Here is a 23274-nt window from a genome sequence, read left to right as displayed (position 1 = left end):
TAATTTCAGATTTGTTGTAATGTCTATTTTAATTTTATTTATTTGGCTTTGTTTCTAAACCCAAAGTAAACTGGCTGTTGTTGCTGCTGCTGTTGCTCAACTCTCATTTGCGGTTTCTTTTTTCTACCCTATCACCTGCTTGCATTTCATTTCCAACTGCACGTGTCCCCCCAACTGAACAACTAGGTGCTCACTTGGTGAAACTGTTTTTTTGTTTTTTGTTTTTCCTGTGGTGCCATCTTGTCTTGTCACTCTATCTCCCCACTTCTGTCACCCAGTATACATTCACCACCATTCTTCCCCCTCTCCCCATTTCTAGTGGTGAATATTGACTTGATATTATGTTACTAATTTATTTAGACTCACTCTGGGGATTGCGGGTGGGGATTCCATATGCTGCTTTGCCATAAGACCTGCTTTTCTGTTAATGCTACAACCTGGTTCCTCCAACAATGGAAGGGATGTCAATATGAAAGCAGTTGTCACATGAATTTGACGCAGCAAAGAATGTGTCTGAGGAAATGCATACAGTGGTGCCCCGCAAGACGAATGCCTCGCAAGACGAAAAACTCGCTAGACGAAAGAGTTTTCCGTTTTTTGAGTCGTTCCGCAAGACGAATTTCCCTATGGGCTTGCTTCGCAAGAGGAAACGTTTTGCGAGTTCTTGCAAGTTTGTTTCCTTTTTCTTAAAGCCGCTAAGCCGTTAATAGCCACTAAGCCGCTAATAGCTGTGCTTCGCAAGACGAAAAAACCGCAAGACGAAGAGACTCGCGGAACGGATTAATTTCGTCTTGCGAGGCACCACTGTAACTGTATATCTAAAATGGAGTCCATCGTAGATTATGTGTTTGTATTAGAGAAAGAAAGAAAAGGGGGAAAAGACCAGAAAATGTTCTTCTTGACACAAAATTATCAATGAAAGCCTTGCTTAAATTGGGCCTCTAAGGAGCTCAATTCAGCAAATACTGCTGCTATAGGGCCTTTCCATTCTTTTAACAAGATCCAGCACAGGAACACCATACATTCACTGGAATAGTATTCGCCCACTTTGCTTGCTGAATTGCGCCCTAAATCACTACCCATTTCTACACTGCTTTCAATATACAAGTAGATTCACTTAGTAGAGATAGTGTGCATGGGGTTGTTGTTTGTTGGTTTGTTTACTCATTTGGAAAACATTGTCTTTGAATAAAGGCCCAGGTGTTTATAAAGTGTTAAAGCACGTAAGGCTTTGTAACATAAAAACAGATGTGAAAATTATATGAGAAACACACACCAAATAACGTGCTTATTATTCCCTCCTGTCTCTGCCATCTCCCATTTGAAATGGTACTACATCCTACAGGTATCCCTTCAATTAATTTGGACTATAATTCCAGGTGCCCTGGCTTAGCAAATTTGCAAATTAACAAATTACAAAGGGTATTAAGACTCTGCAGTGATACAGAACCAAAACAGTTTAGCACAGTCCCTGGTATCCGCCATAGTTATTTTTGGGGCTCAAAGGGGACAAAAACCACTTTCCATATAGGCTCCTTTCTCCTGGGAGTGTGGCAACTGGAAGCATCTTCACAGCCTTGATTAGCTGCTGCTACTGCAGCACCACCATTAAAAACTCCCATCACCAGTGAGCAAGCTAGGAAGCATTGCCTTCACCCTGAATTAACTTTTGTTTGCCCTCACTGATGTTGACTTGCTTGTTTTGGTGATGGCGAGGAGAGAAAGATTTTTTTAAAAAAATGAGTGGCACTGCAGCAGCAGCCAGCTGACTCTATGAAGCTGCTCCAAACCAGTGGAAAAAGACAAATAAAAGGAACAGTAAGCATGCAAGAACATTTGGGGAACATTTTGGAAGTCCTCAAGCTTTTTTTCATGCTGACAATGTTATGTGAATGTGCCTAACTTCTAATACTAGACGCATTACACACAACCCCCCCCCGGGCTTTATTCATGCTAGTAGGCAAGTGCAAGTGGGTGGCCAAGGGCAGGGATGGAGATGTGCTGAAAGATGGGACATCCACAATGAAAGATGCATCCAGCAATGTTCACTGAGGCCAGACGATCAGTGCAGTGTGGTTGCAGGCATAACAGAGGAAGGGGGTGCGGTGCGCCCCGGATGTCATCCCTGGGGGGTGACATTGCCACCCCATGCCCCAGGGACACTCGCCGCAGGCAGCGCGCCCCCCCAGATGCTCGCTACTCACCACAGGCGGTGACCCCCCAGGATACTCCCCTGCCCCCCTGGGCAGCTAACCCCGCCCCCTGGGCAGCTAGCCCCGCCCCCGGGTGCACAGCATGTATGCTGCTCCTGGTGCTGGCACAGCTAGCTTCGCCTCTGGTTGCAGGTGCACATCCAGGTCAGTGTCCACTGCCTGCTTATGCACATGGATCTCCCTTGCTGGATTGGTTGGGCATTTATGTTGAGATCAGAAATGGGCAACTTGTTCCCCGCTGAAGGCAGAACTCTTCATGAGCCTGATGAGCACAGCTGTTTTGCATATTTTAGTAACAAGAACATCTATTCCCACAATTTTTCTTTACATGAATGATGGCTAAACTGCGACTGGCAGATGTGTCGCCCAACTGCTTTTATTTCGAAACCACAATGGCACAAAATGCTAAGGCACCAAACATCTCCGAACTAAAACTGTAAGGACTGGAACATACTTGGTTGGTTTTAAGATATAAAAGCAGGGATCCTATTGAGCTATTATATGCTTAGTTATCCCCCCTCTGAATTTAGAGGATTTAGGCCATGAATTGACTTTAATACATCACAAACAAGTGACGTCCTTTCACACTTTGTGCAAGTTGCTATTTCAACAAATATGTACACAAGTGAGCCCTGCAACTTAATGTTGCTGTACGGAATGCTGCTGTTCAGAGGGTCAAGCCATTAACCCGGCTCCCTGATTTCCCTCTGCACCGCAACAGTTAGTGAGCGTTTTGTGCCCGCTGAGTATGCACAGACCTCCCCAGCCTGTTTTGGTGGGGAGGAACACACTTGTGCTTTGTTTCAGCTAGATTAAAATTTCTGCTTTCCCTATTGATTTCATGAGCAGCTCTCACTTCCATCCCTCAGGACATTTTAAAATGGCTTTTCAGTGTGAACCAGAAAATGATCTATCCGGACAATGAGATGATTCTTTTTATCCTTTTTATAGCTAGGTCCACACATTCTACCCCAGACTCCCTTCCATCCAGTTCTGTTTCTCACTCTCTCTCATTTCATTCATTCAACATTTCATGCCACCGAGTTATCATGGGGCTGTTTGACAGGGATGGGTTCAACCTCTTAGGTTTTTCTGTAAAGTTTTTGGGGGTATCAGAAAACCTTGGCGTTAACAAAGTCTGATACCTCTCTCGTGTAAGTGGGAGGTATAGCTCTGGCTCCAGCACCACGATTGCAGGAAGATTAGAACTGATGTTAAAATGCATGGTGGTAATAAGAAAGTGTCCATTTGTAAGCTGCATTTGGAAAACTTGTGAAGACAAAACGTTGGTAAGCAGGGGACAACATTATTGGGCTGCACTGTTCACCTGACCTCTGGCCAGCCGAGTAGCTACAGCAGACTAGGATGGGTGGGTGGGTGGCGACTGCATGGCAGGTGCGATACAAACCCGCCAGTGGAGCCAATGTGGTGCTCATGCCAGCGCATTTACACTGCCCCAACGTTACTGCTGTCATGCCCCTCTATATCCTGGTATACTGCAGTACCTCTGACAGAGGTCAGGTCAAAGGCACAGTCCCAGTACACCAGTGGTTCTCAAAGGGTGTGGTGCGCTACACTTGTGTGACAGGAGAGGATGGCAAGTGTGGTGGGAAGATTCAAGCACAATCAAAGGAACATTTAAACAGTTCAGCATAATATAGTATAGTATCGTATCTATCTATCGATATTATTTGCAGATTATGGATAGATATCTTTTCAAAATGAGCAAGAGCATCAAGTGATGCTGAGGACAAGCCTAGTTGTGTTTTCCAATGCATTTATTATCAATAAAAAATCAGTTTGGCACAAGTAAATTTTTATTCTGAAAGTGTGAAAAAAGTTTGAGAACCATTACACCATCCATTACTGAAGATGGTGGATGTGGATCCTGAGCTGACTGAGGCACCTTTACATATACGGCCTTAATCTTGGGTCACAAAGTTCCCCAATTACAACATGATGGTTTTTCCTAAGCTCAGGGCTAGACTAGTGGTGATGGTGGCAATCATGTCTGTTTACTTTGTAAAGCAGGACAGTTAAAGATGTGATTTGAGCATCCAAATGAGTGACCAGGGGAGGGGTTTTGAAACCCTCATCCCCTCCTTCTGTGTGGGACCAGCAAAACATTCATTTTTTCTCAATCAGGATCACTTCCTATATGGAAGCTGGGTAAAGGGAAAGGTTTCAGCTCTCCTCACCCACACAATTCTTTAATACTGAAGCTACACACCCTGCCTTATGCATGTATTAAGACAGACACATATAATTCAGGCAATGTGGCTTGCATGTTCACCTCATCTGGCCCACAGAAAACTCAAGAACATAAAACCTTACAAGTGAGATTGGAGTGCAGGAGGAGAAACAACCTAGAGCTGTGAAGCAATGTAGATGACAATCTTAGCTGAGCATCTTCATTTATTTCAGCCCCTCATCGTTCATGCCATGAAACATGTTTGCAGGGAAAACCAAGTCAGGAATTGTGAAAGCAGTTCAGATATAATGAGAGCACTCTGCCTTCCCAGCAAGCTGATTGGCACCTACTGCATATAAAATACTCCCTGCCAAACAAACAAGCATGGGGGTGGCAGAACTTTTAATATGCCATTTAGAGGGAGTGAAAAAAAGGCATGCAAGGTAATCCACCCCACCACAAACACACACATTGCTTTTATCATTGTAAATATTCTGCTGTGAAACTTGTTACTTGCAAGGTATTTCTCTCCCCCACACGAAAGTTTGTGCATCCAGTGGCATTCTGTACACACGTCCCCTACATCTAGCTATACATTCCTTTTTTTTGGGGGGGGGGGGTTATGTAGTTTTACTTAGGTCATGTTTATCAATACTAGTTGATCTACTCTATTAGGTCCATTAATTTCAATAGGTCTACTTAAGAGTAAAAGTTGAATACCACCCCAAGAGTACAATCTAGTCACAGTTAAGCAAAGTTAAGTTCCAATGGTAGCCCATACTTAAATCTCCTCCAGTGACATCGAGGACTGAAGTGGGGGGACATATTTGGATTGTGTTTTGCTTTGGGTTGTACCCAGACTAAGACTGCAATCTTATACCAATTTACTTGAGAGCTCTGCTGAACTCAGTGGGGCTTATTTCTGCGTAGACATGTATAGGATTGTACTGTAAGTTCATCAAGTTTCAACCCCATTCAAATCAGTGAGGCAAATTAGTCATGATCACAACTAACTCAAGTCCCTTTGATTGCTGTGGGAATAAAGTGTAACTTACTCCAAGCAATATCAGAAGCCTGAAAAGAAAGTTGCATGTAGGTTTTGCATGAACCACATTTGAACCCCAAACTAATGGGCAATTTCACAGCACAAGCCTAGAATGCAGAGCCTTCCAAAATAATCCAAAATAAGCTTGCCTACCTGAGCTTGATTATCTGTGCCTTTCTTCTCGCAGAACTCTTGGAAATGTAGTAGTGTTACTGCCAAACCTTGCTTCAACCAAAATGTGAGGTCAGGCTCTGGGAGAATTTTTAAAGAACTGCAAAGGAAACAAACAGGAGTTTGACACAACCATCAAAATCTCTCAGGAAAATTATGCATACGTATCATATTTAGACCATGAGAGCAACAACTCCTCTGTTTCCGGGCAGCTCATGCTGCACCAGTACATGGAAACACATGCCCAAATAGATGCTTCATACAAATTTCAAATTCCAGGAACTGATTGCCCCTTTGTGGGGAGCGAGTGGGAGCAGACTTAGATGACCAGACCAATTGCCCCAGCTTTTCTCCCATCTGCAAAGTTTGTAAAGCAGCAGATCTGATGAAAAGTAATGACAAACGAGGGAGATAAAAAGTACACACACTTAACTTCTCTCAATATCATTTTAAATACCAAGTATTTGAAAAACAGTTAGTTTGAAATTGTTTATGTGATCTTGCAAGGCTTTTAAAACATGAGAACCAGTGCATTTTAACACCTCTCTGAAAGGTTAGTTTAATCGTAGATCATACAAAATTGGTTTCCACAAATGCATAATGGTTCATGTGTCACACTTGAACTAAATGGTTTTTAAATGGAGCTGAAATTATTTTGATGTGTACACATTTCCCAGAATTCCACCCCCTACAACCTTTCTGAAGCCAGCCCGTCAGAAACCCTTCCCTTAGAGCCTCATTAACAATTCAGATATTCTGATGACTTTAAAAGATCTATGGCTATATGTGTGTGTGTGTATAAAACCCAGCTTGACAAAAAAGATAAATGAATATAGAAAGAAGCTGTAGGAGTCTGGCAAGCTGTAGATCATCTGAGAACAGACTGTAACTTTATCATTTTGTCAGGAAGAATAATTTAAAGCACTCAATCAGTTAGCTTCACTGTGCAGGATTTAACATTATGAATTCCTATCAGCCAATCTGTTCACATCAGAGCAAACTTAATTAGAGAGTGAAGAACCTGGTTCAGAATCATACATGCTTCTTCTTCTTCTTTTTTAAAAAGCATACCCTACTCTTGAACACATATGACAGAAAAGGCAAAATGTGCCTTTCTTTAAATAACAGGATATTTTCCGTTTCTAATCTGTTAAGTAAAAAAATTCTACAAGCAACATAAAGTTATACATAACAAGCCACTAGGTGAATAAAACCTCAGCGTGTCAGCTAATTTTCTAGCACATAAATTTCAGCTGGACACCTAACAAATATAACACACATTCTCTAGAAACTATGCTCAGTTCCAAAGTAATATCAATATGTATCTGCAGCAGTGTTCAGGAGTGGCTTCTGTGGGCCTCACATACATAAATCATTAAACTGGGCTGACTACCATCATGGCAATTTATTCATGCACAATTCTTTGTGTAAAGTTTCCAAAGGAACCCAACAGGAGTTCCTCTAAATGGGAACAGTGTGGATACTCCCATATGGGTTAAATTTTGTTTTGGGGTTGGGTGCATTGGCAAGGACCATTGCAGCAACAATCCCCTCATAGTGGAGGGGATAGAGGCACCCACCTCCTCACCAAAGTAGGGCTCACTTCCATCCTGCCACAGCTTCTTAGCCATGCCTTCAAATAGTTGCTCCTACCTTAACCGCCCATTTCCCCAGTTCCAGGAATTGAGAAAGCAGCCTATTTTTGGCCTTTGCCACTTGTACATATGTTATCTCACAAACCCATTCCATTCCTTTTCCCACAGTAATCTGCCTCCCCCACTGACCCATAATGAAAAAATATTTTCTCACAAAATAGTCATTTTAACAATCCAGTCTTTAGGGGTGTGGATGAATGACGAATGGCAGCTGAACCAACACCCTCTGCTGGACTCAGGCTGGCAGGGCAGAGGAATGCTTTTTAAAAAATTCCTCCATCCCTCTCCAGGCTTCGAATAAAGTCTTCCTTAACTTCCTCTCTTTCCCTCCCACTGGAAATAATGGGAGGCAAAGGCGGCAGAGAGGAGACAGTCTCAGAAGCATTTCTCAATTTCCTCCTGCTTTGGGGGCGTGTTAAGGGGCAGGAAACATTTGGGAATCTTCAGATCCAAGCTGCTTCCCAAATCGCCTCCAGAACATCCCCATTAGCTCTCCTCTGCTAATCTCCTTTTTCAATGTCAGAGCTCTCCAGAGTAGGAGGGGTAGTTCTGATCTATCCTATGGCCCCTGTAGCTCCCAGCGATCGTAAGATTGCACCCTAAAATGCGTTTGACTACTTTTTGGAGCCAATAATTTCAACAGAACATTCACAAAGTGGCTAGCTAAGTTCCAAGCTGCACATCAGCATTTAGTAAAATATGAAGTTACACAGTAACTGTCCCACTAATATTATACAAAAGAGACTGTTGAAAAAGCAGAATTCCATATTGCATGGAATGAGCCCTCTGTATGCATCACTGGATGAGCAGAATCTCCTTCAAACTTGATAGAGATTTTAGAAACTTGTACTTATTTAGAGAATAGGTTATTTGGGGGGGCGAGGCGTGTATCCTGATGGGTTTTGTCAGTGCTGAACAAGCTACTCATGACTGTATTCAGGGAAAAAAGCCTGGGATGACTACCAAGAAGGTCATGTAGGAACAGACAGCAGCAACTATTTGTCAATAAACGCTGGGAAATACAGTAGCCCCAGCCCTGATTCAATTTAAATTTTGCATTTTCCAGTTTTGCCATTCAGATTCTGAGTTTGACATTTCGCATTTGAAATATAAACCACATTTTGAATGCCAATTTTTAATCTCAAAATTCAAAATGTATGTGATTTGGACATGTTGGTGTCTCTTAATTTGACTTTGGCAGACATGAAATACAAGACTCATGAATTGTCATCTATCTATTAAATTCTATTATACATTCTCTACCAGATGCTGTCAGATACTGATATTGTTGCACATCATCACTGTACTATGTCAGCTATCGGATATAGCCACCATGTGTTAATTCCCCAATAAACACTACATATTTTTCTAATGCCATTGAATAACGTGTGTTGTCTAATACCGTATTTACTCGAATCTAATGCTCACCTTTATTGGCCAAATTACATTGTGAAAATTAAGATTAGATTCAATGCACATTCACATTCACCAGCAAATACTTTTTTTGTTTTGTTTCAAGGTTCTGAAAATTGAGGCATGCATTAGATTTGGTGGTGCATTAGTCTCAAGTAAATAAGGTACTAGAAATCATCTGTGAAATATTAAACACTGTTCAGATAATCAAGCACTCGTAAAGTATCTGACAAAGAAAGTCACAATGGGGACTCTTTGAGAGAAATGTATTGCGGCAAATTCATTTCAATTCAAGTTTAAACCAGGTAGTGCTTTTCTAAAAGCCAATCACTAGTCATTTCACTAATCACATTAAAATAGAGGGCAGCACTTCTGACACCATGTTGAAGGCTCTGGTCACCTTCCACAAATGAGTCAGTCACCTGCCAGTTCTTTTTAACCCTTTGCTTTCAAGCCTGCAAACGTTCCACCCTCTCTTCTAATCAGTGTTCTTGGGTTTATAAAATCTACAGCACTTCACTGCTAGCCATTATTCAAAGTCACTTTCTATTGATTGCTTCCCCCCGCCCGCACCCTGCACTTTTCTCAACTGCTTTTGGCATGGCACTAATTAAACTTTTCCTTTTCCTCCTCCCTTGTTCTGTCTCTCTATCCATTTTGCTCTTTAGCAGAAAAGAAATGGTTTACAGATGAGCCGGATAATGCCTATCCCAGAAACATTCAAATCAAGCCCATGAGTACACACATGGCCAATCAGATCAATCAGTATAAGTCTACAAGCAGCTTGATACCACCAATCAGAGAAGTTGAAGATGAATGTTGACTCACAGAAGGCCAGAACTATTTTTTTTTAAAACAACAACTTGACAGACTTCATGAATGGTGATGTGACATTTGTTCCTCTTTCATGCCGAACCACTGGTGGGAAAAGTTAAAGAAAGGCAAGTGTTTGCCAGAAAGCAAAGTAGACAGATCTTTGTTTGTCTGCCTTTAATATTTGCTTCCATGTATTTTGGAAACTATTTCATTTATAAAACAACATAATCAAAGCAGTCATGTATAGCCTCTAGCGTTCTAAATTATTTTTATTTATTAGAAAGAAAATATATTTTTTTCTTTATTTCACTGTCAAGTATTTTCCCTTAACAAAACAGCTACAAATGTGGCCAGACTCCAGCAAAATATATATATTATATTCCTGCTCCTTTTCATGTCTTTCAGGAGAATGATGGTCACAAAACAAAGAAAAAAAATGTAATTAGAGAGAAAAATTATGTATTTTAAAAAGGTCCAACTTGTATTTTAGTAATTCAAAGAAGAAGTAACAAAGAAGAGCATAGTAGAATGTTTCTTTCCTGGAAGATGTGTATTTTGTTTAGCATTGACACCAGCTCTTAATAAACTGAAGCATATTTATTTTGGAAAAAAAAAGTGGAAACGTCCTATTTTTGTAAAATTAACTTCATTCTGAAATTATCCATTAGATTACTACCATATGGTGCAGTCCTGTGCACACTCACCTGGAAGTGATCCCCGCTGAACACAATGGGTCTTACTTCTGAGTAAATATGCATGGGATTGCTCCAATAGTTACTACAGATGTTCATACAGAGCATCTTCCTCACAGGTAAATAGAAAGTCCAATATCACATAAATGGCTAATAGTGGCAATAAAGTAGCGGACGTTAGCATAGCATAAAACAAAAATGCAGCAAATAAATGAGAGTCTAATGGGGACTACCCAGAAAGCGGAAGAAGAAATGCTGCTTCCCTTCATTGCTTCATGTTGACTATGATTAGCACATCTCGGTGCAAAGGGGTCAAGCATGGAAATTTCAAGTTTATCACCAAGATTCAGAGGCCTTTAATCCCAACCTATTTTGTTTTGATTTTTAAGGGGTGGGAGACAAGGAATCAGATCGTAATATATGCCAGGAACTGTGTTTAGCAAAAGATAAGCTGGAGTTCCGGTCTTGCAGCCCGAAAGGTGACAAAACTAATTTCCATACCACAACTTGCCAATGGCCTCTCGTGCTTGCAAAAGCCGAATCCAGCCTCCCAATCGCAATACATCCAGATATTAGGTGAGCTCTAATTGTGATGTAAACATTGTAGTTCAGGCACTGCTCATGCTATGCTGCAGCCACCTAATTTCTGTCTTCCTTTGTTAGGTGATAGAAATAAAACTTTTAATTTCCAAGCTTTTGGGACTCTGCCCCTAAAGGTAACAACAAAACAAGCATAACTGTAGTAACAAAGAATAATGAATGTATTCAATAGAATATTTTAAAAAAAGGCCTGTAGGAAAGGTCGCCAGGAGTTTTTTCTACAAAACGGCCAACAAGCTTTCTAGCCGTCAGGCAAAATGGTGATGTTTCATATCTGTGCTGCAATATATGGTCACTCCAGCATTTGAGGCTCTAAATAATTTAGCAACTCTCTCCGGTTTAAATTACGAACTGCTGATCTAGGCTGAGCTGGGGCAGATGATCTCCTGAAGTGAAGGGGGACACAATCAGGCAAAGGCAAGAGATTGGCATCAGGTTCCACTACACAAGCTGATTTTAGGCTTTGTAATTGTGCAAAGTTGTAAAAAAAAAAACCAACGCTGAGATTAAACATTCTGTGATATTGTTATCATTAGAGTAATATCAGTGAATCAAACGAGTACTGAGCAGATAAAGTTGTCCACTATATAACCCACTATTTTAAGCTAAAAACTATCTCAGCTTTAATGTTTGTCTACTGGCTGCAGTACAAATATATTCATACTCACACCTAATAGACTTAATTCCGGAGTGACTTCTTGGACTGTGACTACTTTGTCATTATGTTTTGTAGAATTAGCTTTTCAAAAGAGAGAGGAAATTAAGAACTGTGAATTATAATGTATGGGGAATTGGATTGCTTATCAAAAGTACTTATATCACCACTTTCCTCACAAAGAGCAAACGAACAGCAGTTTGTTTTATACCCATATCACAATACCCAAAACCAAGGTGGGTTTTAGCTTTGAGAAGTATAAGTCTACAGGCAGGCTGCAATTTGTATTCTGGATTTTGCTTTAGGTCATTTAAATTCCCCCCCCCCAAAGGGCACAATCCACCCAGACCGTTTGCAAAGGCTAAACTGCAGCCTGTGTAGGTTGTGCAAACACATGTGGGTTGTGCCTGAGTCTGTACTCCTTTTTCATTCATGAACTGCAAGACACAAAAAAGCGAAATATGCCTCAATGCCAAGAGAATTCACTCAATTTGGGTCCAAGTGGTTGTCTGCTTTGAGAGCAAAGAACAGGAATTAAATCAGTTTAAATTACCTGTAAAGAAAAAAAAGCTCACCGTTCTATTTCTTTGGCCACGTTACATAAAGCAGAAAGTTTTATAACAATGAAGTTGAAATAATAGAGAGTGGCACTCATAGCTCAGCTGTGCAATGCATCTTTATTAAGAATTGGGCAGGTCCAGGTGTAGACTGTAAATAAATACAACACACAGATAAGCCCAAGCAAAGATGATCACAGATTGGAATTATAGTGGAAGCTTTCTTATGATTTCCTTCTTGTGACTGCTAATAGCTTTGAATGACTGGATATGGATAGGCAAGGACTTGTGTATGCACTCCAATTCAGTGGGTTGAGAGAAAGTACAAAATGTGGCCTTAGGTATAGATAGAATTTCTTGAGAATCTCAGCTCACTTTCTAGTATGTATGTATGTATGTATGTATGTATGTATGTATGTATTATTTTAAACAAGTTTCTAGCCCTTATTGCTATGAAGGTATATTTGAAAGTCTCTGAGTATAGGTAAGTCTGTTTAAATCTCACTCAACAGAGAGGATGGCTGAAACAGATTTTCAGAAATCAGCATGGGGCAGGGGGACTCTATTGGCCTTTAAGCACAGTTCCTTGCTTTTCTCCAGATCTTGCAAAATTAGAATGCATGACTCAATATAACAAATACTGCAAAATAACATATACAGAATGAGGGAAACTGGAAAAGGTACTGTACTTAGTTTGCACAATTTGTAAGAAGTTCAGGTTTTTGGTGCAGAATATGGACTGCCTTGAGTGAGTACAAAACTTTAATACATTTCATATAGAGGACACACAGACAGCCCTGGGGAAGATTGAATTCAGCCTTCATTGGCAACAGTTTCCATGATAGCAGTAGCATTCCCAGTTGGCCATGCCCGCCTGGATCACACACTACATTGTTCCACGTTAATATGCAGCCTCAGAGAATTGGAACTTTTCATATGAGGGCAGTTTCATGTATGAACTAATCAGTTCCACAAGTGATATTTTACATCTATATTCCACCTTCCTTCTGTAACAGAATTGAAGGCAGGGTGCAAGCTGTTTCCAGGCAGTTACTCAGAGAGGCATTGCCAAGAGCCAAACCTGCTTAGCTTCAGCAAAATTGCATCATCAAGTGCCTTCAGACTATGCCCCAGGATAGTATTCCCCCACCCCAACACACACATCAAATACATCAGGCAATGATGACTTCTGTGTGACTGCAACCAGTTATACATGCAACACCTAGCCACTCCAGGGCTAAGCCATTTTTGCAGGTTAACATTATGTCTGAACTCAAGCTCATGGCGTGCTTCACTCCCGACAAACCATGAGCTGTAATCAATATTTATTCTTAGCATTACATGCAAACTGGGCCTACAAATCTAGATACAGTGGAGGCTGGTCCCTCAGCCATCCCGCATCTGCCTGCCTTTCTTGTTCACAACTGGTCCAAAAGGCAGCACTTGCCGTCATCCTCATCCTCCTTAGTCTCAGTGATGCTTTTGTAGAACTCACCAGGGAGGAAGATGGAAATGGCATTTGTTGGCTCTGCCTGCCATTGGCTCTGCTGCCACCTATTGCTGAGCACCTGCCTTCCATCCCCACCAGCCCTTGCCTAGGCAACAGAGAAATTAAACAAAGTCAGATAAGTGGTGTCTAGCTAAAGAGATGCCCACAAATTTATATTCAACAGAAGGTGGTTTTTCTGCCGCTACCTTGTGGTGGCTCTCATACACGCAGAGCCTACAAGCATTGGCTATTGCACAGGCAGGACCACAAACACATGGCTATCCTGCAAACATGATCCCAGTTTCTTATCCCCTTGTGCCATCAGTCACACACTGTGAATATTTGCACACGCTAGCTCACGGGCTGCTTAGTGATAATAATCAGAGAAGAATAAAGCCAAGTCTAAAGATGTTTTCCTGTGCTTTGAATTGAGGATGAAATGAAAAACTAAATTTTGGAACTGAAAAATATTGGGAAAGGGTTTGCACATAGGTGAATTGCCTCTAGACAGTCAATCCTCCAGTTCTGCTGGTAGAAAACGACAATTAATGAAGGTAGAGCTGCAAGCCTCCCCCAATTCCATTGAATTATGCATCTGTAATTTCAGATGTTGTCTGGATTAGCAGCCACATAGCAAAATTCAAGAGACAACCTCTTAATGGTCTTGCACCATAAGGTGTGATGACTCCAAGAGCCACACATGATTCTATAATTCAACATTATACCAATGCATATAAGACAAGTCTGTCAGTGGCTGATAACCCATGATAGCTAAAACATGGAAGATCTATATTCAGATATAGCATACTTCTAATTAGTAGATGCCAGAGATGAAACAATGTCAGATGGTTATCTTCACTGTGCCCTGCTTGCTTTTTTATTGTGTATATTGTAGGGGTTTGGTAACTGCTGGAGACAGAAGGCTGGATTAAATGGACTACAAAGAGATTCTTACATTCTTAAGTGCATACTGTGCAATTAGCTGCTTCTTTCACTTTAATTGTTGCACTGTGTCATTCACAGATGAGTTGAATTGAATTGAATTGAATTGAAGAAGAGTCTTTTCTTCATTTGTTTCAGCTCCCTCTAAGCACTACTTAGTAAGAATCACTGGAGAAGAAACTGCTATGGGATCTCTCTCCATCCAGGGTATATCAAAGAGTTAGCCATTCTAGATCTAGAGAAAGAGGCCACAGTAACAGAGAACCAAGTCGCCAGTTGCCTTGAGGAACTAGTGGATGAACACAAGTAAGGGGGGACTTATGTCGTGTCCCCTCAGCCCCTGCCAATGCAGACTTTTTCTTTGTGCATTTTTCTTTCTTTCTTGAGACTCAGCTAAGGATAAAGAGTTAAGCAAGCAGAAGCAGGTGAGAATGCAAGGATGAAAGGTATTTCCTCAAGCACACTATTTAGCAGTGATGCAGAAGGCAACCACAGAAAGCTTTCACTATATTTTTAAAGGAAATTCAGAAAACAGTATTAGCGTCTAACTATTAATCTGATGTGGTGGGGATTCCACTGAGAGGCAAGCAAAATGGGTAAACTTGAGGGCTTTATTTGCAGAAACACGTGCTTAAGGTACTTTGCAATAATAAGCTGCAGAACTCGCCACATAACAACAGCAATAACTTACAAGTGGGTTAATGATCCATGCTTTCAAAATTGAGCATTCATGACACTGTCCACAGCCAGGTCGGCCACCTCCTCCTTTTAAATACCTTATAGGGTCTTCAAATATTTAAGTACACCACACATAAGTAGCAGCAGTTTAAGGGCTCCATTTGCGGCATGCACCTGCCAGGGTCACCAGTTGTCCTACACTTTAAAGCATCGCCCCCTTTTGCAGAATCCTACCATTCCATCTACATGGGGAAGAAAGACCAATCTCACCCGTGACCAACGTGGCCAGATGTGTGTGATGCAGCTGTGCAAGGGGCAGTCTGCTGCCATGCTGTATCAGGGTAACTAGTTTTTCCTTACTTCCATGTGTCCCATTTCCACAAACTCCACAAAGAAATACCCTCATCTCAGATACTACTAGTCCCAAGCACGCCTTGTTTCCTGAAAAATTGACCTGGCCAACCTACATGCATATGACCCTCGAGAACTGACCAGTGAAGCACTCTTAAGCCTGCCTAGTTGCATTCACTTTGGCAGGCTCCCTCACTCTCGAGTGCTATGCCCATGCTAAAGTGCCTCCCAAGAGCAGGCATAAGCATTAAACCCTGGCAGCAATGCGCTCTCTATGCACTGATCACCCAAACATGCTTCCCAGTGGGTTTGTGAGGCAAGCAAACTTTCGTATTGTTTTGTGGCAGCTATTGTTGCATGTTCCATTTCACCCAGGTTCATTCCCAATTAATTTATGGTCTGGAGGCCTTCAAATGAGAAAAGAAAACTGCACAAATGCATCTAATTGAAATTGAAGGAGAAACACTAGTTTGGTACCTTAATGCAGTTTAGGAAGATAGACTAGAACAAGAAAAAAAATCATTAGACAAAAGTCATCAGATGTTTCCAAGGTGAGGTTTAGTAGACTTGTGTTACATTTTCAAAGCAATCTTTTTGAAAAATTAACTTCTCCTTTGGGATACTGTCCATGACATACATGTGTTGTAGAAGTGGCAAATTTTAAACAGCTTGTCATGAAAACCTTGCAGTCAAGATTTAGAAATCTTGTGAATTATCAGAGGTGGCCTACCCATTCTCCTCACGGCCCAGCAATGAAGCAAATATGGGACTATGACTTACAGAGGCATCTGTCTTAGCCAGCTGTTTCTCCCGAAGGGACAACAGGGGGGGAAACAGGGGTGTTAACTCAAAGTTCATCAAGAAAAAGGAGTGTGGCTTCATCATTTGTTTTGTTTGTTTGTTTGAGTAAGGATTGGAGGGAGAGAAAGAGAGTACGCAAATGCTGGTGCTCAGAAATGATCTACCTGACTTTGTCATATGTAATATCCAGTGATAAATATATTGTCTTGTAAAAAGGGTTTGTACATAACTTGTACATGGTTTCATTTTGTATTTTTCTCAGATTAAAAATTTATGTATTTGTGTTCTAAAAACCAAGGAGCTATACTTGTGTGGCTTTTTTCTTCCTTCTTTCCCCCATGATATAATGCATATTTAGGTTGGGGGTCATATGCATATAGAAGCAGACGTGTGCACACACCGCCACAGCTTGCCAGGGAATTATGTGTGCAAACAAGTAGCACACGTGATTTCCAGCCCAATATACCAGCAGGTGCTTGTGCACATAACCATGCAAAACAAGGTACAATTGTGCTAATCATCTATTTAGAAGCTGTAGCAGGGAGCTAAGTGCAATTGCACCTTATTTTATAGGGCTATGTGAACATAGATCTGACTGTTCTGCACTTGTGCAGTGTTAAATCAGAGCCCTGAACCATCATCTTGTAATTGAACGATTCATGGCATCTCAGTCAACTAAAAGTCTCACCCAAAAGTAACCCTTTGAGAGCTTGAAGTACAGTACTCACATATATTGTCCCAGTAATGCTTACAATAACCTGGGAAAGTGAATCAGCCGTATTATTGTCTCTTGCACCTTTGGAAACCCTTTTTCTTTCCTGCCCCAGAGGAAATGAACTAGGAAGGGAGGGCCTGAGTTTCAACTTGCCAACAGGTACATTCACCAGAGATCCCTTAAATGCTGAAGTGCCTCATCTGATTCAAGGATCCCTAGACTCCTACTGCCAAGCATCTTGAGACACAACTTGAAATAATGTGTATTTAGCATGGTGGGATTATAAGAAATGAAATTTAGGGAGATTATGTATCTCACTCAATGAAAAGCCAGCCAGTCTCAATGCTATGTGCTACAAACCAGCTTTTTGTGGATGTTGGATTTTTTTAACACCACCACCACAATGTCCCTGGGCTGAAGGGACAATGGAATAAATCTGTTTCCTTTAATCTTCCAAGCTAATATCTAATTTCTTCTAATATCAGCTTGTTCCAGGAACCTTGGAGGTGGACCCTGACTGACCAAAACCAACTGTCTGCTGGCCACAATGCACATGGCCAGGTCTTGGAGAGTCTGTTCCATGATTGGCTTTCTTAAATCGGGTTCTGGATTTCAGGTTCAAAACTTTAAGACTCCAGAGATGGAGTCTAGTGGGATAGGGGCAGAGGATGGTGCTTAGTGGATTATGGGAGAACCCTGCTGACCTTTACACCTCCAAGAACAATCCCAATTTTAGCTGTCCTGATACAGCTAAAATAGCTCCATAAGGTCAGACAGGCTGTTTGTTGACTCTTTATACCAATTGCAATAGCTGCATGTTATAACAGAAAAAACTATTAGCATATTCCTCTGCAGGGTTACTGTGGTGCATCTGTGCATTCATAAAAAACAATGTATTGCAATGTGCCCTACAAATAGTCAAGGCACATAGACCATTCAAGACCAGATCTTCTGATCCACCACAGACTTATTCTCCCTTTAGGGGGTGAGAGGCCCAGTTGCCAAGAAACATCAGCTGAAGGCCACAGAAATTTGACACAGCATGGCTGCTCTTTTCAGCTTCCTGTCTTGACATGATCAGTTTCTCACATAATCCATCTTGTCAAGGACTTTTTTAATATTTCAAAAACATGGACAACACCATGTCTGTTACACATTTCCCCTTTCAAAACAAGGGCACTTCCAGACTATCACTATTTTGGGTGGGATTCAGTCAAATACTGGCAAATTCAAGATGTGCAATTATAGTCCATTGGTAGGTGCTGTGCAACAAATCCATCCCACTGCTCCAAAGCAGACTTTTCGTGATAATGGATGGGAAAATGCACTGGAAAGTGTGGGATAATGATTGCTTGACCCAATGTAATAACTTCCTTCAACTGCATCAGAATGAATGCTCAGTAAATACCTGACATCGCCTAAGTCCCCTGCAAACAAATCAGGATGGATGCTCAATAAAGAGGCCATCTGGAAGCAACCTAACCTGCCTACTTCATTTTCAGGGGTAAATTGTTTATTGGAATACTGGCACAAAAATAATAAATGCTTACAGAAAGATGATCAATTCTGTGTTTTAAAGATCACCTGCATGAAATATGTTTAGAATAACAAAGGAGCTCGAGGTGGCCTACTTGTGATCATTCTCTCACAGTAACTCAAGTTGGTTAGGCTGAGAGGCAGTGATGTGTCCAAGGCCAGCTTCACAGCTTAGGAGAAGTTTGACTCTCTTCATCAGACTGTTTTTCACACCACAGTGTAATAAGGTGTGTGTTTGTGTGTGCTCCCTGCACCCTGCCTTGTGCTGCTTGAATAAAGGGCAGGATTTAAATATAATAATAAATATTATATTCCTGATTTGTATTTTTTAGAATGAAAGTTGAATATTTCCTGAAGTGAGCCTTTGCTACCAAGAACCCTTGTAAATTCACTAGGCTGGTTTGCATAACGCAGTCCGCCAAACCATCGCTTTCTGAAACAATGTGGACAGTTAGGCTTCGGAGATTAGTTCTCACCTACTTTGGCATTTTTTTTGCTGCCACATTGCTTAAGCCAAGTACTGTACTGGTGAGTACTGTAATAAAAGAAAAATCCGGGGCTCCCCAGACCACCATCAAATTAGAGTATCTATAGACTGCACAGTAAAGATTAAAGAGCCATCACTTCACACAGCTGCCATTGGACATAAAAATGGATCCGGGGCACAGCTCCTTATGGGCCCCTAGGATTTTTGGTTTGTGGTGACGCCCATGGCACTTTCTCAAAAATCCAAATCAGCCAGTGGGCCTCAAGATGCTGGGGGATCAGGGGACAGTTCTGAAATCTCTTGATATTGCTTTGTGGCCGGCACTTGCCTGAGGCAGAATCCTTTTCTCTTTCAACTTCACATAATCATCCGGACTTCCAAGAATCAATTTTTATCAACATGCACTTGAAAGCCAAGTTGGTGGGCATTTTGCCCGGAAATCTGCAGGGTTAGCAGCATAAATGTCCCTTTATATTTCCAGACCTTGCTATGCTATGATAGCCGTCCTGGAAAAAAGAGCACTGTCCATTCTTCCCCTTTTGGTGCTCCAGAAGCGGCCTCTCTTTTGAAGACAGAATAAGCCCCAAACTGGATTTACCATAATGACCCATACCCATGAAAATAGAAGGTCATTCATCTCTTTCATTCAGAATGGTTACATTTGAAGCCCAAAGACTAGTCAGAGGCATGCAGAAAGAATTAAAACTCTAAGAAGAGAACTGATGCAGATCCCAGACGGCATGTTTTAAAGCTGAGCAATCACGTTCCATCTGTCAGATGATGTGGCTGACACAAGGCACAGTCCATGTGTGAACTCAAACAGGCGCTTTCTGAGCCAAGTTATACGGGGAAGTTACCAAACAAAACTACCAAAGAACCAGATGAAATGGTAACACAAAACATATTATAATAAAACTGCCACTTGTTTCTATTACAATGCCATGGTTGTGGTGTGTCCAGAAATACCGACTCATTGTTAAAACCGTATTTATGGAAGACAATCTTACTCGGCTACGAGTGTTCGCCAAAGAAGGAGTAATGTGTCATTGCATGAAAGTGCTTTAAGTGACCAAATATTGATCAGACATGGTTCCGACTAAAACAACAACAACAACAACAACAACAACAACAACAACACACAAATGCAATCTTAAATAGTGTGTGGTTCTGGGTGGCAGCTGAATACTGCCCACTATATGCAAATTACACAGAAGCAGAGACCTGAAACCCAACTTTTGTAGGTAAAGGTAAAGGACCCCTGACAGTTAAGTCCAGTCGCGAACGACTCTGGGGTTGCGGTGCTCATCTCGCTTTACTGGTTGGGGGAGCCGACGTTTATCTGCAGACAGTTTTTCCGGGTCATGTGGCCAGCATGACTAAACTGCTTCTGGCGAAACCAGAGCAGCACACGGAAACGCCGTTTACCTTCCTGCTGCAGCAGTGCCTATTTATCTACTTGCACTTTGACGTGCTTTCGAACTGCTAGGTTGGCAGGAGCTGGGACTGAGCAACGGGAGTTCACCCCGTCGCAGGGATTTGAACCGCCGACCTTCTGATCGGCAAGCCCAAGACTCTGTGGTTTAGACCACAGTGCCACCCGCATCCCCTTACAGTACATTAGACCAGCACAAGTCATACATGAGATGCAACACTTTTTTCTTCTGTGGTTCACAAAGTTCCAGATGGCTGGTCTTATAATCATAACTGCCCATCACACTCTTTGAAGAGTTCAGAGTGTTATATGTGGTTTTCTGCCATGTTATCTGCACAACCACCCTAAGGGTTATCTGCACAACCACCCTAAGGGGGGTAAGGTTAGGTAGAGAAACGTAACTAGTCCAAGGTCATCTAGGGAGCTTGATTTGAACCTTCCTCCAAGTCCAGGACTCTATTCACTAAACCACACTATCCCTCTTGCCAACAATTCACTCTACCTTCTATCCCAAGACCCTGTGCAAGCTGTCATCTAACAGCATTTTCTAGCCTCTCCTCAGTCTCTGGGCAAGAATATAAAAGAGCAGGGTAAGATAAACACAGCACAACTCCTGGCTGCTCTGAATTCACTTTTCCTGAGCCTTCAGTGGACACTGCCCACCAATTCTGAAGTTTTATATTGCAAATGAAAGGGCTGGGGATTTCTCTATGTGTTAAAAAAAGGTACGAAAAACAGATGGCAGAAGTCCCCCTCCTCTACTTCTGATACACAGCAACTATCAGAGGTTAACATGCACACCACTGATAAATTGATCTCATCCGCAACCAGTTCACTCTGTGTGTGTGTGTGTGTGTGTGTGGGGTGCATTTTCCATCTGCTACTTACATTTATAAAGTTATGTCTAAGTCAGCTGTCAGAGAGATGCCTCATTCTGCATGAACTTGCAGCTCCACAGAATACAGACAGCCCTTTATAATCTATTATGTATGCCTTTGGACAGATTAATGCAAAGACATGTTGGAGCAGCTGGACTGGGCCCCAGATCAGAATGGGCTTCCTGTGCCAACACTGCTAATATAGTAAGGAGGAGAAGCAGATACTAAAATATCAGCCCAGAGAGACCCAAACACAAACTTTAGCAGGCCAGAGCTGCAGCAAGAGGACTTGCTTTGAGAGCCAGGGCTCAGCTCTGGAACTTTTGAAGCCTGAGCTCAGCTTTTTAATAACAAATGAGAGGATATATCTTCATTTGTGCAGAGTACATTTTCTTCACCAGAGAGTAATAACAAACATTAGTCAAGGAGCACAGAGTATGAATCAGAAATCCAGAGGTGTCGCTTTCAACAGGTGAAGCTTTCACCAGAATGCAAAGGTGGCAACAGAGGTGGGGAAGTTTTGCTTGCTGTTTAAAAGTAGGAGCCCTGCCAGAAAGAAAGAAAAAAGGCCAATCTTGCTATATAAATATGACTTCAAAGCCACGCCATCTGTTTTGGCTCCTGAGCTGAAACGGGAATGTGCCAGCTCTGTGCCACCGCCCCTGCCTGGAAAGGCAAAGATATGGTGCCCCCATTGGTGCCTCACCTGCCCCATCACAACAAAGAAGTGGCAATGCTGCCAGTCGTGGAGAGGGGGGGGGGGTGAGCACAGGGGCTCCGCCTCTTCAGCTTCTGCCGCTCAAGGCGGTTGCTTCATCCTGCATCATAAGCGGGCTGGCCATGAAAAAACTGCTTCAACTGAGACACTTCAAGCATAGAAGGAAGTAAGATTATGCTGTATTGGGCCCTGCGATTGGCAAACTATCCAGAGCTCCTGGATTGGTCAGGTCTGCTCAGAATACTCGGCAAGAGAAGAATGCCTGGGGCACTTCTGGCTCATACCAAGTGCCCTCAGAAACCCTGGAATGGAGAAGACACCTTCCACATGTAGATCTGGAGAAAGCTGCCCAGGACTCCAGCTTGGCATCCACACCAGATTCAAGACATCTGAGATTTCAGCGAAGGGTTTCTATATCACTGGGTGTGCCATCTAGCCAGATGCAACAGTTGACACCTCTTCTCACACATTAACGACTGAGGTAGAATGCCTTTCAATGGATGACTTTGCCTATTTAGGCTTTTGTTTCCTATTTATAATGGTCTTGAAATGCAAGGGAGGTATCACTGACCCTAAATCAATGGTTTTAACTCCAGTATTTTTAAACTATTCAAATGTATTATAGCTAGTTGCTGGAGAAGATTCTCTTTGAGTATCATTTAACACTGGAGTAGCTAAAGTGTTTAATATTGCTATGAAATTTTGAGTCTTCACAGTGTGGATAACAGAATTAATATTGCTTGATGAAGCTTCCACGATGTACAATTCTGATTTGGGAAGCAAGACAGAATATGATAAACATGTTCCTTATAAAGGCAGATTGAAACCATCAGTTCTAATTTTAACATGAGGGATGCAGATGAGACAAATCAGCAGACACAAGCCATTTTGTTTTTCATATTGTATAGATTGAAAAATATTGTATTTCCCTCCCAAAAGAAATACAACTTTTCTAGTATCTCTCCTCCATGAATAGAAATTCTGGACATTCCTGCTCTTTGGCCAACCACCCTCTGCTTAAGAACCTCTGCTGAAGGAGAGTCCACCGCTAATGAAGGAGAGTCCCTCAAAAATGGAAGACTTGTCCAAATGAAGAGAGCGAAAAGGAACAAAACTTTGGCAAAGTAAGTGCAAGCATATAGTAAGGGAAACCAAAGGAGCAGAACATAGCTCAAAATATTAACAACACCAAGAAGTTATTTGAAGACCTTAGTAGCAAGAAACTAGCTAGAGAAGCTG

At 41.8% G+C, this 23274-nt stretch overlaps 2 protein-coding genes across 40 annotated transcripts in view; one reads left to right on the top strand and one right to left on the bottom strand.

Annotated features, from left to right (window-relative positions):
- Positions 1-16566, top strand: part of KCNMA1 (potassium calcium-activated channel subfamily M alpha 1) — a 559506-nt gene extending 542940 nt beyond the window's left edge. For 11 of the 14 annotated variants that reach the window (XM_079976992.1, XM_079976987.1, XM_079976996.1 and 8 more), the window contains one exon: positions 9357-16566. In XM_079976992.1, the coding sequence (XP_079833118.1) occupies positions 9357-9511 (155 nt within the window). In that variant the 3' untranslated portion in view covers positions 9512-16566. The remainder of the gene's footprint in view (positions 1-9356) is intronic. The other 3 variants (XM_079976997.1, XM_079976999.1, XM_079976993.1) reach the window with 1 other exon arrangement.
- LOC307216587 (uncharacterized protein) overlaps positions 1-23274 on the bottom strand; it is a 203732-nt gene that overhangs the window by 68958 nt on the left and 111500 nt on the right. For all 26 annotated transcript variants that reach the window (XR_013839156.1, XR_013839157.1, XR_013839158.1 and 23 more), the window contains one exon: positions 5603-5720. Coding sequence is in view for 1 of the 26 variants with exons in the window: in XM_079977049.1 (XP_079833175.1) it covers positions 5713-5720 (8 nt within the window). In the remaining 25 variants the exon portion in view is untranslated. The remainder of the gene's footprint in view (positions 1-5602; positions 5721-23274) is intronic.

The sequence above is a fragment of the Podarcis cretensis genome, assembly GCF_951804945.1.
Source record: "Podarcis cretensis genome assembly, chromosome: 5".
Classification (NCBI taxonomy): domain Eukaryota; kingdom Metazoa; phylum Chordata; class Lepidosauria; order Squamata; family Lacertidae; genus Podarcis; species Podarcis cretensis.
This window is presented reverse-complemented; position numbering and strand designations above follow the sequence as displayed.